At 37.6% G+C, this 17,825-nt stretch overlaps 1 protein-coding gene across 2 annotated transcripts; it reads right to left on the minus strand.

Annotated features, from left to right (window-relative positions):
* Positions 1–3,503: 3,503 nt before the first annotated feature.
* On the minus strand, positions 3,504–6,687 carry LOC144633338 (small cysteine-rich protein 8-like). 2 transcript variants are annotated; one of them, XM_078492229.1, is made up of 4 exons: positions 6,549–6,687; positions 5,082–5,181; positions 4,819–4,933; positions 3,504–3,706 (listed from the first exon to the last, which is right to left on the minus strand). In XM_078492229.1, exons 2-4 carry the CDS (start codon positions 5,173–5,175, stop codon positions 3,703–3,705), a joined length of 213 nt encoding a protein of 70 aa, XP_078348355.1. In that variant the 5' UTR covers positions 5,176–5,181; positions 6,549–6,687; the 3' UTR covers positions 3,504–3,702. The 2 variants fall into 2 exon arrangements, with proteins under 2 accessions (XP_078348355.1, XP_078348356.1); XM_078492230.1 differs by having other exon boundaries at positions 5,085–5,181; positions 6,549–6,685.
* Between the last annotated feature and the right edge of the window lie 11,138 nt (positions 6,688–17,825).

Consider the following 17,825-nt stretch of genomic DNA (forward strand, 5'->3'; position numbering starts at 1 on the left):
TCGTGTTTAACCATCTTTTTGTTTCTTTTCGGTTAATTCTATCTTTGTTTTTTCGTAAAGGGTATTATAGTATCAAGTTGGCAAACAAAATACCTACTACAAGCCACAAAACACGTGAGCTTGTTTCTGTAACGTCTTCCTTTTTAACTCGAAAAATTCCGGGTTGTAGTGAGCGGAGTCCATTTCATTCGATCGCTTCCTGTTAAACATAGGCACGCAATGCGTGCAAGAGTTATAAGGCATCTAGAGAATTAGACCTGTTCTCTGATTACCTACATTTCTAGCTTATACTACGTTATAAAAACACACCTAATTACCTAAGATATTCAAGTTGCCTTCTTGTGAATTATCATTGCATGACTATGACTCTGTAATAGAGCCGAAACATTTGTATTTGAAATTATCAGATTGCTCTGCATTACGGTACAATCAATGATGTCTATTGCGAAATTATTTTTCACATACGTTAAGAAAATAATAAAAAACGAAAAGGAAAAAATCAAAACAATTTACAACGAACGGGGTGGGGTACTCGAACTCACTGCCTTTCGGCCTGCCCTCGATAAGCGGACATGGTGCTGACGCAATGAGGTAAATGAGTAAGTTCTAGGTACAAAGTCGTGGTAAACTTTCGCCTAAGTGTTGAAGCGATTCTTTTTATTTTCTTTTTGGATGTATTGAACTGAGTGAAGTGAACTAAGTTTGGAAAGTTTAACATGATTGTTCTGGCCAATCTTTATTTGTCAGTTTACAGTTTTCGATTCTTGTGTCATAAGTAATTTTCCGAGTTCAGCGGCTCAGAGCCACTTTGTTTAACTACTATGAATGTTGGTGCCGGCCGAAGTGCATTAACGCACAGATGGAGAAATTTCTTTCCTCTGGGTGCTTGCTTGTTTCCAGTGATGAAACTGAGTCAAACCACAAGCTGTGTCAGGTGTAATGATAAAACTGAGAAATTTCGCACACTCAGAAAAACGTTGAACATTAAGTGGCTTACAAGAAGGCGTCGCTCACGGAGTGTCAACAGTATTTAATAAAGGATATTTGTTTTTAGCAGCCTACTTAGGGCCCGTTTATAAGGAGGAGAGTTGTCCCTGGTAGGAGGGTTGCCCTCCATACCGAGCCACCCCGGATGAGAGAGCTTTTCATGCGTTTTTTTATAAATAGCTGCGAACTGTTTATATGAGAAAGGGACAGGGTGACCCTGGGTGGAGGGTCACTCGCTTTGAAGGTAGGGTGACCCTGGGAAGCGAGCCAACTTTCGTTCCGGAACGAAAGTCACTCCGGAATTAATTTGCACGTTGCTTTACTGTTTTGTGGAGAAATCGTGGCTCAATGGATTACTAATATTTCGTTTTTAGCAACAGTTGTTGCGTTCGGTAAAAGGAGAACACAAGCCTAATTTTGTGTGGCGTAGTATGCATATGCTGTCTTTCTTGCGCAGTACAGGCGAAAAGAAATCAATTTCGTGTAACATACCACGCTGGACGGTTTCTGCAGGAACATTTTGCTGTGACAATATATTGATCTCTAAAAAATCAGCACACAGCTTTTGTTCTAGACTGCGTTGCAGACAAACTAAACCCCGGTATAGTCCGTCTGCGCAACGGCGCCCAAAAGCTTGTTCTGATATCCCGCAGGTTTGCAAGGATCTGTGTATTCACTTCCTGTTTATTTCGAAGATGATTAATTTCAAACCGCTTTCTTTACTGCTTTGACCGAAGGCTGGCGGCTGTAGCAGTCAAGGTGTACTCGTTCACTAGTAGTTTCATTCGCTTGCTTCGTGCGCTCGGAGAGAAATTGTCTGTTACGCAAGGTACGCTCCTTGCAAATTATCATCAGAAATCTCCGACATTCTGTTTGCACGGAAAAAACAAAGAAAGACTGTCAGCGTGACTGCAAAACAAAAGCCCATTAAAGAATAATGACAGTAATGTGAAACTCGCCAATCAGAAATGAATACACAGATCCTTACAAACCTTCGGGAAATTGGAACAAGCTTTTCAGCTCCGTTGCGCAGGCGGACTATACCGGGGTTTTGTGACACGTCCGACGGCGACGCAGGCTACTTTTGTTCTCGTGGTCCCAATTATTTTACGGCCATGTTCCCTTGTTCTCTGAAACCCCTGGAAAGGGTTCCAGATTGCGTTAAAAGTTGCCTTGTGGGCCTTGTGTAACATGGATTAATCTGGTTTAAACGAAGAAAAGAAATGGTAAAAATCTATACTACTTTAGCAAGACCAGATACTCGATTGAAACCACTATTGATAGGCATCCGTCGGACAAGGAGAAAATGGAACAATTAAGGCTGAATGTTTTAAGATTTACAAACGTGACGAATTCCCTTAGGGAATCTAAGCTTTAAGCTTTTAAGTGAACATATATATCGAGATCGAGTCCACGTAAACGTCCGAGTAATCAGAAGCACGTATAGAGATTCTATGCAAAGCAATAAACCTAGCCAGAAAAATTTTACTTGAAAGACTGACTAAGCCAAGGACAACGCCAGGATAATCTTTCCATAACAGACATCTCCAAGGGCCATTTTACTGCAAGCTTCATCGTTCACTTTACAGTTTTACAACAGTGTCCAAAATATCGACCAAAAATAACACGACGTAGGTAATGACGACAGAGAATCCACTGGCATTATCAGTGTGGGCTCAGTTCTTAATTTTGTTTGTTTCTTGGATCCCCCGCCAGGCGAACCCTGTTTTCAGGGGAACTGGTGTCATGGAGCCAAGCGTTTTGATTTGGACCTGGAGCCCTAAACCCCTTTGGGCCCCTGATGAATGTATACGTGTGGAGGGGTTAGCTGGTTTCTCTTAAAGAAACTTTCGGGATAAACGAAAAGTAATTTATAGGGTTTGTAGAAAACTCTGGCAGTTTTTAAAAATGCACGATGCATGGCTAGTACGACGGCACTTGGATTTTGACAAGTTTAATTGGTTTTGGCCAAAACTCGGACCTTTGACGCGAAAAACTTACACACCTTCCTCGCACCCTCACCGTGTCTCCAAAACTCAGGCTCGACCTGAAAGACTCAGACCCTCTGGAAGCTCGAAAACTCAGATCCGAAAAAATCAGACCTTCCCCGAGTTTTGGTTTCCATTCTCTATTTTCCAATTACCCAAAAAACACTTTGTTTGCCCCCCCCCCCCCCCCCCCCCAATAGTTTATGAATATTTTCATAAACTATTGTTTTCAAATTCTCTTGGGAGGACTGCATATTTCCAAAACAATAGTTTATGCAAATTTTGGGGGGCAAACAAAATGCATTTTGGGTAATTCGAAAATAGAGAATGGGCTGCAATGTTCTTCAATGCGAGGACAATGCTGGGATGGTCGGCACGCAACTGTCCTATTTCTCCGTTTTCAGCTTTACATCAACTTTAGTCGTGTCATCCTTCTCATTCCACTGATAACTTTTTCAATTTTTTCTACATTCTCGATTTCATTTCTCGTATCATAAATACAAGAGTGAAAACAAAAACAAAAAAACATTGTTGAATGATTCAGCCTTTATTTATCCCCTCTTACATTAGTTTTTATGTTTTGTTAAGATTATAAGTAAGTCCTGCATTATGGATACACGAATTCACTCCATTACTTTAGCGTCTATTTTATCAGCTAATCATTTTGTTACTAAGTTAAGGCCGTCATTTCATTTGTGAAGTCAGTCATCATTGCCACCATCAGTTCTTAACTAAAAAAAGAAAAAGAGAATGTTGTTTTTGATTATTTGAAGCGAAGGAATAGTTCCAACACTGTGGGATGCCATTTGTGATATGAAAACCAAAAAGTTACGGAACTCAGTAGGTTTTAATATTTCGGCTTTTACTGTTTATGTAAGTAACGGATGAAAACTGCAAAATGACACCGATCCTAATGAACTGCCGAGTGAACAGCCTGACATGTGCATAAGCACGTGAAAGGTCTGAACAAACAGCATGAGCAGACGAAGGTCGAAAGTGCAGAAAACCATCCATAAGACTGACTGACTAGAGGGTTTACTGACTAGATGGTAAAGAAAAAAGTCCTAATAGTTATGTTAGTGTAAGTAACCGACGCAATGAGTGGCTATGGTGGTTTACTTAGTAGTGACCTGTTATCCCTATTTAATTTTATCGCTTAGGTAAATTACCATTGTTAGTTAAATTGAAGAAATTATAATAGTGAGGCATATCACTCACCACTTAGATTTGTTTGCAAAATGTTTTATCCACAACAAACATTTTTGCGTGGCAACATAAGTACAAGGCTATTTAAAATAGGATTCAATTCAACATACAACTACAATCATTCATTGCGCTCCCTGAAAAGGGTTTTTCAGCAACAATGTTAACAAATTACAAGTAAACGAAAGTTAATTAATTATTTACAATAAAAATTCATGATGAGAAAATTAAAAAGATAATAAAATAAAAATATATATATATACAATAGCTCTATTCGAATAGTTACCAGTCACATATTGAGACATTTGTAATTGATCCAGCAACTGCATGTGCGGGCATATAAGTGTTGTGAAGCGTCGTATTTAAAATTACCTACAGTTCCTGTGGATCGTCATTATAATATTTATGGAGTCTTCCGTCCATAAATTCTCATTACAACAATAGTCGGGGGCGATTAAGGTTCTCTTTTCAGCGCCAATTTTGTATTTTCGCAGGCATGGAAAGGCATAATTTCGGCGATTATATTATATTTAATGATCTGCTATCGAGAATAGAAGAATGTGATGCAAGAGTTTTACTGACGAGGTTATTATCACGACAGCATCAACAGTAATTAGCTTGGTATTCGCTAAATTCATACCGAGGGCAGCAGCAATAGGAACCCGGTGCACATGAGTACTGGGGGCACCACTGGCCGGTAAAATAGCAATCGAACAAAGGTGGTTTACAAAATCCATGATTTGGTTCACAAGACTCTGTAAATGAGAAGAGATTTTTCACTTGTTAGTCATAAAAGAGTCGGACCCAAACCTGAGAAACATTTGATTTAAGTTTTCATGTCCACAAAAAAGTTAAAAGAATAAAATTTTGACAAGGAAAAGTCGTCATGAAAGGAGCACTCACCACGTTTGGCATCATGAACATGCATGGAGTCTTGGCGTGCACCCTGCACGGTAATGGTCCCCAGAATAATCATCAGCAGGCACAAATGAAACATTGTTAACTGTAACAGAAAAAAATCGATATGCGCATAAAATCACCAAAAGCCACTGGGCTTGGGTTTGGAAACGACGTATATCGCTGTGGAACGAAAAATGGAAATTGGACATCAAAGTGCTTAAGAAAGAAAAGCTTTGGTGACCGAACTCTTACTACAGAGATGATTGTTCTTTGTCAGTACTAGTACTAAGAGTACAATTACAAAATAGCTCCTAAGGAGGCCACTGAGAACAAAAGTCTAGTCCTTATTCACATTTGAACTTGGCTGCATGAAGAGTCCAAATGTAACTGTTTCTAGGACTAATCAGACAGAAGACCCATTTGGATTACCTGTTTTTAAATGCAAAGAAATACATGTAGAAATGTGTTTGCTAGTTAAATGATTATCCAGCAAAATCATAAACAGAGTGCTGTATTTCGGTCTATAGTCACCATCACAGAGTTGACTGTTTTATTATTCGGAACTTTTCATATTCCTCCCGTGTTATTAAAAATAGCGAGAACTGTTATCAAATAAAGTCTGGAACCCTGGCATAATTCTCTTTGAATCATGTTTTATTAGGAATATCAAGGACTGAATGCATGTTGAAAAATACCTGCTTGATGAGACAGTTGTTTTAATTGATACTTAACACCAGTGTCTTAAAAAAGTTTAACTGTTCAGCATCAAGTAGCAAGCAGTCCTCAGCATTAAGTGTCCATGTTCTTTGTTAAAACAAAAACTGTGCATTTTAAACGCTGTGAAAACTTCGCTGGTCAATTTTAGCCGCTACCTTATGTTAAACATTGTAGAAATGAGTTCACTGACCACTCCTTTGGCATGGTAATCGCTATTGATCACGTAAAAAGTAAATTAATCCCGATTTCTGAGCTGATGGTTCCAAACGCCTAAGTCAACTTGGTGAACATACAATACGTTTGAACGTTTTCCCTTTTATGTTTTTTGTTATGGATTAAAGTCAGTGATTATTCATGCATACCCATGACGAGAGACTATAGTAACTATTCATATCCACATCAGTAGACTTCTTGTAGAAGCTGAGAGCACCAAAACACCTAGCCATAAAATCCCGAGTTCACGCAAAAACAGCAGTCGTACGTTTAAAGAAAATAATGCAAAACATGGCCTATCGGACCTCTTCCTGATGAAGAATTCGATTCTTACAGGAGCCCATGGACTCTTGATTCTTATCAACATGTAACCTTATGTTTTCTACCAGTTGAAAACTTCCTGAAAAGATGTGACATTTTTTCACGTCGGCTGCTCTATCTACCCGAACGTTGTGTTCACTGGATATTGTCTAAAAAGATGGTCTATACCCCCGCATTTGAAATAAAACTATTGGTTTGTTCAACTCCGATCATTCCTACCTTTCTCTTGGAACTTGTATTGGATCACAGCGCGATGGGAAATACTTTCTTCAAGTACTGACTAAGAATGGCCAGAGTTGCTCTTATTTAAACCCTTTAGACTTCGTATAATTTATATTTATGCTTTGCGTGAGGTAGCCCTCTTTTGTAATGTTGATGACAATCCATCAGCTAAAAGCATTCCTACTCGTTAATAACGTTACACTGACTACAAAAACGTAATTGTCTATTTTCTTGTCATTTTTAAAAATTCCCCAGACCGGAGAATGAATGTTTTTCCATTTCTCAGTCCCAATTTTAATCATTTTTCAGATAATTACTTGACAAACATTAATTTTTCTTTTATTGGCGAAAGAAAGTTGCCCTTTTTCTTTTAGCGATATGTAGCTTTCTGCAACAAATCAGTCCTTCGGAATAACTAAAAGTCGTGAGAGCTATTGTAAAATAAAGGCCAAAGCCCTTTTCTGAAACTTGTTGGATGCCTGCGGCAGTGCTGGGGAATATCACGGAAATATTGCATGTTAAAAACCTGTAATTGTTTTGACTATTGTTATTAATAATTGGAAAACACTTAAAAACATAATTGTAAACATTTCAAAACGTTTCCTCGCGCGTGGAAACTATTTTTATCTTAAATAACGTGTTATTGTTTCAATTCAACTTATCTTCTTTGTTTCATGTTTCTATAATAATCAGCCTTTCTTTGGTACATTCTCCATTAGATTTTTCTCAAAGTGCGCAATATAATAACTAGAACATTATTTGAACGAAAAATGTATAGCTGTGCAAAATCTAGTTTTCATGAAAACTTAAGAGGCTGTCTTTCTTAAAAGCATCCACTCAAATTCGCGTCAAAAAATAATTTTGCCTGACACTCTGGCAACTGCAAGACTTTACCGAGGCTAAAACTAAAACAGATTTGCTTTGATTCAAAATAATTTTCTGGCCGCACTAGGAGATATAATATTTTGCCATTACGGGCTACCCGTTGATATAGCGGTCTGTAGTAATTGCCTAATGACTACAACGGCATAAAAGACAATTTATACCTTGCCTAGTGCTTAGCTTAAATTTAGTTTAGCTTACGTCATGATGAATTTGCTCTGAATCAGGTGAAGAAACAGAACAAGCATGAATCATCGCTTCGATGTTCGACTTGGTTTCCATGGCAAGCTAGAGAGAGAAAAGTGAGCTGGAAACGAAAATAGCGAGATTAGGTCTAAATCAGATCACGGATCACACCTAAAGACAGCATCAAAAACACCACGGAAGCAAGGTAGACCGTCTTGCTTCCGTGATGTTTTCACTGATGCTGTCTGTATGTGTGATCCGTGATCGAGGGAATGCTTCGAGCGAATGCGCCACGAATGGGAGAACCAAATACTATATTGACTCAGTGAAAATCGCCAAGCACGCTGTCACTGGTAAAATATTGTCGGCTTTGACTAAAACGCCTTGAAAGACAGTTTAGTCATTGTTTAGTGCTTAACTTAAATTCTGTTGAATCTGCTCCGGAGAAGCACAACAAACATGAATTGTCGCTTTGACGTCCCACTTGGCTTTCATGGCAAGCTAGGGAATAAACGGTAAATTGGAAACGAAAATCGGTGAATTAGGTCTAATTTACATCACACGGATCACACATACAGAAAGCATTGAAAACACCACGGAAGCAAGGTAGTCCATCTTTTTTATATATCTTTTGTATTATATATTAGCTTCTAAAATATTCTCGATTTATTATCATACGTACCCTTACATTTCGACTACAAGGATGCGGCCCCCATACTATTTCGCGCGTCAGTTGAAACAGTCGGCCTTTTTGGTCTGTCGTACCGTTTCTCCATTTTGTTTTTTTCGTGATGTTTGCACATCCAAGCCCGTGATGCCATGATAGATATATTAGATAAAAAAAAAACATATGGTATAACTGAAATCACTAGCCATTAAATACTTCGAACAAAATAAATCACGTCGACATAAAACGCTTTACAATAAGCGAGCAAGTGGAAATGAGAAGATCGACATAGCAAGGCCATGTCCTTCGAATGGAGCACCCGTTTGATCCACGCGCAGCTCTCACATGGGAACCAGAAGGAAGAAGGAGACAGGGGTCGAACGCAGACAAATGATGATGACGATTATGAAATCAACGCCTTAAACAGAAATACATCTTTATTACTGTAGAGAAAAGGAGTTGGGTGGTAAAACCACTAAAGATTTGCACGTTTCAAGGGATCGTCAAAAAGGCGGATAGCCTTACAGAGCTGCTATTTTTCTCAAACTGAATAAAAGATCAAGATAGTGCCGTACAAGCAGAGGCATTAGATCATTTGTTCAGAGCTACTATTCCTTTCGATTCCTTTATCAAACGTTTACCGTGATAGAATGGTTCGCTTCTTCTTGGTCATGTATTATCAAAACTCATTTTTTCCTAAAACGAAGATCTGCATCATTCTCTGATGATACAGAAATTTCCACAAGGACTAATCTCAGTATTTTTGGTTCTCATCGGAAAAGAAGATTTTCTGTACTGACTGCACATTTTTCGTTCAAATGTATGTTCTAAGTTTTATTTTGCGCACTTTGAGAAAACGTGTAATGTACGTCGATAAACTATCAAAGAAAGGCTGGATATTATAGAAACAAGAAACAAAGAAGATATAGATCGAAAATTTTTATTACAAATTAGCCTTATAGATTTAACTGAAACAATAACACCTGCTCATAACTATTCTTGATAAAAATAATTTTCATACTATTAAAAATAATTTACATGGAAATGGCAATAACCTTTTCCAAAAGAATTGTTATTTACAATGTTGATAACGATCCAAATATGTTTGCTAATTATTACTGAATAACAACTTTGTTGAGACTGGTGGCGCCACGAATCTATTATAGAGTCATTAAACAAAACTTGATAGTCAAAACAATTACTCGTGTTTAACATACATTACTTCCCTGATATTCCCGAGCACTGCCATATCAAACAATAAAAAAGATTTATACTGAAATAAGACGGTCTTCCTTGCTTCCGTGGTGTTTTCAATGCTTTCAGCATGTGTGATCGGTAATGTAATTTAAACCTAATTCAGCCATTTTCGCTTCCAACTCACTGTTTTCTCTCTAGCTTGCCATCAAAGCCGAGTAGAACATCGAAGTGATGACTCATGTTTGTTCTGTTTCTCAGCATTATTCAGAGCAAATTCAGCAGGACTTAGCTAAAATAATTTAAGCTAAGCACAAGGGAATGACTAAACTGTCTTTCATGCCGTTGTAGTCATGCCGTTGTAAAGCAATTACTACAGACCGCTATATTAACGGGAAGGTATTTAAAACATGGACTATTCCCCTGGTCTTCTATAACACTGCCAAATGAATCATTCAAAGGCTATTGATACAATGGTTTTTAACCTTTATTTTTTAACCGAGAACTTTCGCGATTTTCACTGAGTTACTCCGAGGGAATGCGCCACGAATGGGAGAACCAAATACTGTATGACTTGACTTCAAGTGTTGTAAACAAACAAATTCACCTTCCAATCGTTCAGTGACTACAGGTGTTCCAAACAACTGTTTTTATCTTTTTATCAATCAGTTCGACATATATCCCCCAACTGAAGTTTAAAATGCGAAGAAAGCGTAAATTTCCAAACAAAAGCATGCAAGTTGTATTCGCGAATGAAAAGATTTCATCTGCCAACCATTTCATCCGTTAATCAGGTTACTTTGCACCTGACAACAGGTGATCGAAATGAGTTTTACTTCTGTCTAGTCTAATTTCTTGATCGCCTACGCACGCAGGTTTTATCACTTTTGATCTCATATGAAACTTGATACAAATTAGTAATAAACTGCCTAGTGCCTTTAAGTAAACTTATCGTGCTATGTAATACAAAACAGTTTCACCAATTGGTGAATGCTCTCACTAACATCTAATCTCAACACGCCGGTAGGCGCATAAGTCCGCCGTATGTTTTAACTCAGTAACAGAGCTAATATGTCTTCGATATGTGAAAGGGTCAATTTTTTCAAATCATCTTTTATCAAAACGCATTTTTCTTCGAAAACGAAATCTGTATCACTAAGCCGTTGTAGAAATTTTCGCGAAGGTTTATGTCACTTACATATAAAGTGGTTTAAGTTTTCATGAAAACTAGATTTGCACAGCTGTACATTTTTCGTTCAAATAATGTTCTAATTATTATATTGCGCACTTTTAGAAAAATCTAATGGAGAATGTATCAAAGAAAGGCTGGATATTATAGAAACATGGAACAAAGAAGATAAATTTAATTGAAACAATAACACGTTATTTAAGATAAAAATAGTTTTCACGCGTGGGGAAACGTTTTGAAATGTTAACAACTATGTTTTTAACGATCAAAGGCCATTTTTCAACCTTCGTTCGATGCCGATCAATAGTGGTCATTATAGGCCTTGATTTCACATAGCCAGATAAATCGAGGGGGAAGTGCTACTTTCTAAGAAAATCGGGATAAGAAAACTAGAAATGTTTATAAACAAATTGATATAAAAATTGTCGGTGTTTGATGCGGAAAATATTTGACAGCGGATCGAAAATGGCTATTTTTCTAATTTTTCAGACGTTGCGGCAGGTCCCGAAAGGGCAAAATATTTGATGGCTCCTAACGCGGCCTAAAAATCATTTTGAATCTAGCCAAACCTGTTTTAGCTCTAGCCTCGGTAAAGTCTTTCAGTTGCCAGAGTTTCAGGCAAAATTATTTTTGGACGCAAATTTGAGTGGGTGTTTTTAAGAAAGACGGCCTCTTGAACCACTTTATATGTCAGTAACATAAACCTTCGTGAAAATTGCTACAACGGTTTAGTGATACAGATTTCGTTTTCAAAGAAAAATGCGTTTTGATAAAAGATGATTTGAAAAAATTGACCCTTTCACATATCGAAGACATATTAGCTCTGTTAATATGTTAATATGTTCAGTTGGGGGATATATGTCGAAATAGCCCATGTTTAAAATACCTACCCGTTAATATAGCGGACTGTAGTAATTGCGTTATGACTACAACGGCATGAAAGACAGTTAATACCTTGCCTAGTGCTTAGCTTAAATTTAGGTTAGCTTACGTCATGATGAATTTGCTCTGGATCATGTTGAGAAACAGAACAAAGATGAATCATCGCTTCGATGTTCGACTTGGTTTCCATGGCAAGCTAGAGAGAGAAAAGTGAGCTGGAAACGAAAATAGCGAGATTAGGTCTAAATCACATCACGGATCACACCTACAGACAGCATCAAAAACACCACGGAAGCAAGGTAGACCGTCTTGCTTCCGTGGTGTTTTCACTGATGCTGTCTGTATGTGTGATCCGTGATCGAGGGAATGCTTCGAGCGAATGCGCCACGAATGGGAGAACCAAATACTATATTGACTCAGTGAAAATCGCCGAGCGCGCTGTCACTGGTAAAATATTGTCGGCTTTGACTAAAACGCCTTGAAAGACAGTTTAGTCATTGTTTAGTGCTTAACTTAAATTCTGTTGAATCTGCTCCGGAGAAGCACAAAAAACATGAATTGTCGCTTTGAAGTCCCACTTGGCTTTCATGGCAAGCTAGGAAATAAACGGTAAATTGGAAACGAAAATCGGTGAATTAGGTCTAATTTACATCACACGGATCACACATACAGAAAGCATTGAAAACACCACGGAAGCAAGGTAGACCATCTTATTTATATATCTTTTGTATTATATATTAGCTTCTAAAATATTCTCGATTTATTATCATACGTACCCTTACATTTCGACTACAAGGATGCGGCCCCCATACTATTTCGCGCGTGAGTTGAAACAGTCGGCCTTTTTGGTCTGTCGTACCGTTTCTCCATTTTGTTTTCTTCGTGATGTTTGCACATCCAAGCCCGTGATGCCATGATAGATATATTAGATAATAAAAACATATGATATAACTGAAATCACTAGCCATTAAATACTTCGAACAAAATAAATCACGTCGACATAAAACGCTTTACAATAAGCGAGCAAGTGGAAATGAGAAGATCGACATAGCAAGGCCATGTCCTTCGAATGGAGCACCCGTTTCATCCACGCTCAGCTCTCACATGGGAACCGAGAAGGAAGAAGGAGACAGGGGTCGACCGCAGACAAATGATGATGACGATTATGAAATCAACGCCTTAAACAGAAATGCATCTTTATTACTGTAGAGAAAAGGAGTTGGGTGGTAAAACCACTAAAGATTTGCGCGTTTCAAGGGATCGTCAAAAAGGCGGATAGCCTTCCAGAGCTGCTATTTTTCTCAAACTGAATAAAAGATCAAGATAGTGCCGTACAAGCAATGGGAATAGGCCATATGTTCAGAGCTACTATTCCTTTTGATTCCTTTATCAAATTAAACGTTTACCGTGATAGAATGGTTCGCTTCTTCTTGATCATGTATTATCAAAACTCATTTTTTCCTAAAACGAAGATCTGCATCATTCTCTGATGAAACAGAAATTTCCACAAGGACTAATCTCAGGTGTATTTTTGGTTCTCATCGGAAAAGAAGATTTTCTATACTGACTGCACATTTTTCGTTCAAACGGTATGTTCTAATTTTTATTTTGCGCACTTTGAGAAAACGTGTAATGTACGTCGATAAACTATCAAAGAAAGGCTGGATATAATAGAAACAAGAAACAAAGAAAATATAGATCGAAAGTTTTTATTACAAATAAGCCTTTTAGATTTAACTGAAACAATAACACCTGCTCATAACTATTCTTGATAAAAATAATTTTCATACTATTAAAAATAATTTACATGGAAATGGCAATAACCTTTTCCAAAAGAATTGTTATTTACAATGTTGATAACGATCCAAATATGTTTGTTAATTATTACTGACTAACACCTTTGTTGAGACTGGTGGCGCCACGAATCTATTATAGAGTCATTAAACAAAACTTGATAGTCAAAACAATTACTCGTGTTTAACATGTGTTACTTCCCTGATATTCCCAAGCACTGCCATATCAACCAATATATTAACATGAAATAAAAAAGAGTCCATACAATAGATTCTTTCCACTTCTAGAACCCCGATCGATTTTCCCCGCAATCCCACCCACCATTCCAGTGGATTTTACCGGTAAATCGCTATCACGATCTGTCACTTTCAGGAAAATAACAGCTCTGTAAGGCCTTTTATCTTTTTGACGATCCCATGAAACTTACAAATCTTTAGGGCCGGCTTTTATCACCCAACTCCTTTTCTCTACAGTAATAAAGCTTAATAAAGATGCATTTCTGTTTAAAGCGTTGATTTCATAATCGTCATCATCATTTGTCTGCGGTCGACCCCCGTCTCCTCCTTCCTTCTGGTTCCCATGTACGAGCTGAACTTATATGAAAGGGGTGCTCCATTCAAAGGACATGGGCTTGCTATGTCGATCTTCTCATTTCCACTTGCTCGCTTATTGTAAAGCGTTTTATGACGTGGTTTATTTTGTTAGAAATATTTAATGGCTAGTGATTTTAGTTTTAACACATCTTATTATATCTTATCTATACGTTTATATCATGGTATGACGGACGTAGAAGACAAACTTAGAAAAACGGAACGCTGCTAAACAACAGACCAAATAAGCGGGCTGTGTTAACTGGCGCACGACATAGTATGTGTATCTCATCATTACAGTCGAAATATAAAAGTACGTTTGATAATATATAAAACGAGAAGATTTTAGAAGCTAATATATAATAAAAAAGATTTATAAATAAGAAGGTCTACCTTGCTTCCGTGGTGTTTTCAATTCTTCCAGCATGTGTGATCCATGATGTAATTTAAACCTAATTCAGCCATTTTCGCTTCCAACTCACTGTTTTCTCTCTAGCTTGCCATCAAAGCCAAGTAGAACATCGAAGTGATGACTCATGTTTGTTCTGTTTCTCAACATGATTCAGAGCAAATTCAGCAGGACTTAGCTAAACTAAATTTAAGCTAAGCACAAGGCAATGACTAAACTGTCTTTCATGCCGCTGTAGTCATAAAGCAATTACTACAGTCCGCTATATTAACGGGAAGGTATTTTAAACATGGGCTATTCCTCTGATCTTCTATCTATAACACTGCCAAATGAATCATTCAAAGGCAATTGATACAATGGTTTTTAACCTTTATTTTTTAACCGAGAACTTTCGCGATTTTCACTGAGTTACTCCGAGGGAATACTGTATGACTTGACTTCAAGTGTTGTAAACAAACAAATTCACCTTCCAATCGTTCAGTGACTACAGGTGTTCCAAACAACTGTTTTTATCTTTTTATCAATCAGTTCGACGTATATCCCCCAACTGAAGTTTAAAATGCGAAGAAAGCGTAAATTTCCAAACAAAAGCATGCAAGTTGTATTCGCGAATGAAAAGATTTCATCTGCCAACCATTTCATTCGTTAATCAGGTTATTTGCATATGACAACAGGTGATCGAAATGAGTTTTACTTCTGTCTAGTCCAATTTCTTGATCGCCTACGCATGCAGGTTTTATCACTTTTGATCTCATATGAAACTTGATACAAATCAGTAATAAACTGCCAAGTGCCTTTAAGTAAACTTATCGTGCTATGTAATACAAAACAGTTTCACCAATTGGTGAATGCTCTCACTTTCATCCAATCTCAACACGCCGGTAGGCGCATAAGTCTGCCGTATGTTTTAACTCAGTAACAGAGCTAATATGTCTTCGATATGTGAAAGGGTCAATTTTTTCAAATCATCTTTTATCAAAACGCATTTTTCTTCGAAAACGAAATCTTTATCACTAAGCCGTTGTAGAAATTTTCACGAAGGTTTATGTCACTTACATAAAAAGTGGTTTAAGTTTTCATGAAAACTAGATTTGCACAGCTGTACATTTTTCGTTCAAATAATGTTCTAATTATTATATTGCGCACTTTGAGAAAAATCTTATCAAGAATGTATCAAAGAAAGGCTGGATATTATAGAAACATGGAACAAAGAAGATAAATTGAATTGAAACAATAACACGTTATTTAAGATAAAAATATAGTTTCCACGCGCGAGGAACGATCCAAATATTGCTAAGTGTTTTCCAATTATTAATAACTATAGTCAAAACAATAACAAGTTTTTAACATGCAATATTTCCGTGATATTCCCCAACACTGCCGCAGGCATCCAAAAGGTTTCATAAAAGGGTTTTAGCCTTTATTTTACAATAGCCCTCACGATTTTTAAGCCTGGTTTTCATATAATCGCCCGGATCGTTTCTTTCGCCTCTGTCACTTCACAAAGTTTTCTTGCGATCGGGGCGATTGCTAAGGACTTCGGCGATTGGGGCGATCACGATCGCCTGGATCGCCCGTGTTCTATCCTTCTAGCTTCTCTTTCCCTTCTTCGCCGTAAAAACTATTTTTATCTTAAATAACGTATTATTGTTTCAATTCAATTTATCTTCTTTGCTTCATGTTTCTATAATATCCAGCCTTTCTTTGGTACATTCTCCATTAGATTTTTCTCAAAGTGCGCAATATAATAACTAGAACATTATTTGAACGAAAAATGTATAGTTGTGCAAAATCTAGTTTTCATGAAAACTTAACAGGCTGTCTTTCTTAAAAGCACCCACTCAAATTCGCGTCAAAAAATAATTTTGCCTGAAACTCTGGCAACTGCAAGACTTTACCGAGGCTAAAACTAAAACAGATTTGCTTTGATTCAAAATAATTTTCTGGCCGCACTAGGAGATATAATATTTTGCCATTACGGGCTACCCGTTAATATAGCGGTCTGTAGTAATTGCGTTATGACTACAACGGCATCAAAGACAGTTAATACCTTGCCTAGTGCTTAGCTTAAATTTAGTTTAGCTTACGTCATGATGAATTTGCTCTGGATCAGGTGAAGAAACAGAACAAACATGAATCATCGCTTCGATGTTCGACTTGGTTTCCATGGCAAGCCAGAGATAGAAAAGTGAGCTGGAAACGAAAAATAGCGAGATTAGGTCTAAATCACATCACAGATCACACCTAAAGACAGCATCAAAAACACCACGGAAGCAAGGTAGACCGTCTTGCTTCCGTGGTGTTTTCACTGATGCTGTCTGTATGTGTGATCCGTGAGGGAATGCTTCGAGCGAATGCGCCACGAATGAGAGAACCAAATACTATATTGACTCAGTGAAAATCGCCAAGCACGCTGTCACTGGTAAAATATTGGCGGCTTTGACTAAAACGCCTTGAAAAACAGTTTAGTCATTGTTTAGTGCTTAACTTAAATTCTGTTGAATCTGCTCCGGAGAAGCACAACAAACATGAATTGTCGCTTTGACTTCCCACTTGGCTTTCATGACAAGCTAGGGAATAAACGGTAAATTGGAAACGAAATTCGCTAAATTAGATCTAATTTACATCACACGGATCACACATACAGAAAGCATTGAAAACATCACGGAAGCAAGGTACACCATCTTATTTATATATCTTTTCTATTATATATTAGCTTCTAAAATATTCGCTATTTATTATCATACGTACCCTTACATTTCGACTACAAGGATGCGGCCCCCATACTATTTCGCGCGTCAGTTGAAACAGTCGGCCTTTTTGGTCTGTCGTACCGTTTCTCCATTTTGTTTTCTTCGTGATGTTTGCACGGCCAAGCCCGTGATAGATATATTAGATAAAAAAAACATATGATATAACTGAAATCACTAGCCATTAAGTACTTCGAACAAAATAAATCACGTCGACATAAAACGCTTTACAATAAGTGAGCAAGTGGAAATGAGAAGATCGACATAGCAAGGCCGTGTCCTTCGAACGGAGCACCCCTTTCATCCACGTTCAGCTCTCACATGGAAACCAGAAGGAAGAAGGAGACAGGGGTCGACCGCAGACAAATGATGATGACGATTATGAAATCAACGCCTTTAACAGAAATGCATCTTTATTACTGTAGAGAAAAGGAGTTGGGTGGTAAAACCACTAAAGATTTGCACGTTTCAAGGGATCGTCAAAAAGGCGGATAGCCTTACAGAGCTGCTATTTTTTCTCAAACTGAATAAAAGATCAAGATAGTGCCGCACAAGCAGAGGTATTAGACCATATGTTCAGAGCTACTATTCCTTTTGATTCCTTTATCAAACGTTTACCGTGATAGAATGGTTCGCTTCTTCTTGGTCATGTATTATCAAAACTCATTTTTTCCTAAAACGAAGATCTGCATCATTCTCTGATGATACAGAAATTTCCACAAGGACTAATC

The sequence above is a fragment of the Oculina patagonica genome, chromosome 12, assembly GCF_052425735.1.
Source record: "Oculina patagonica isolate OP01 chromosome 12, crgOcupat, whole genome shotgun sequence".
Lineage (NCBI taxonomy): Eukaryota > Metazoa > Cnidaria > Anthozoa > Scleractinia > Oculinidae > Oculina > Oculina patagonica.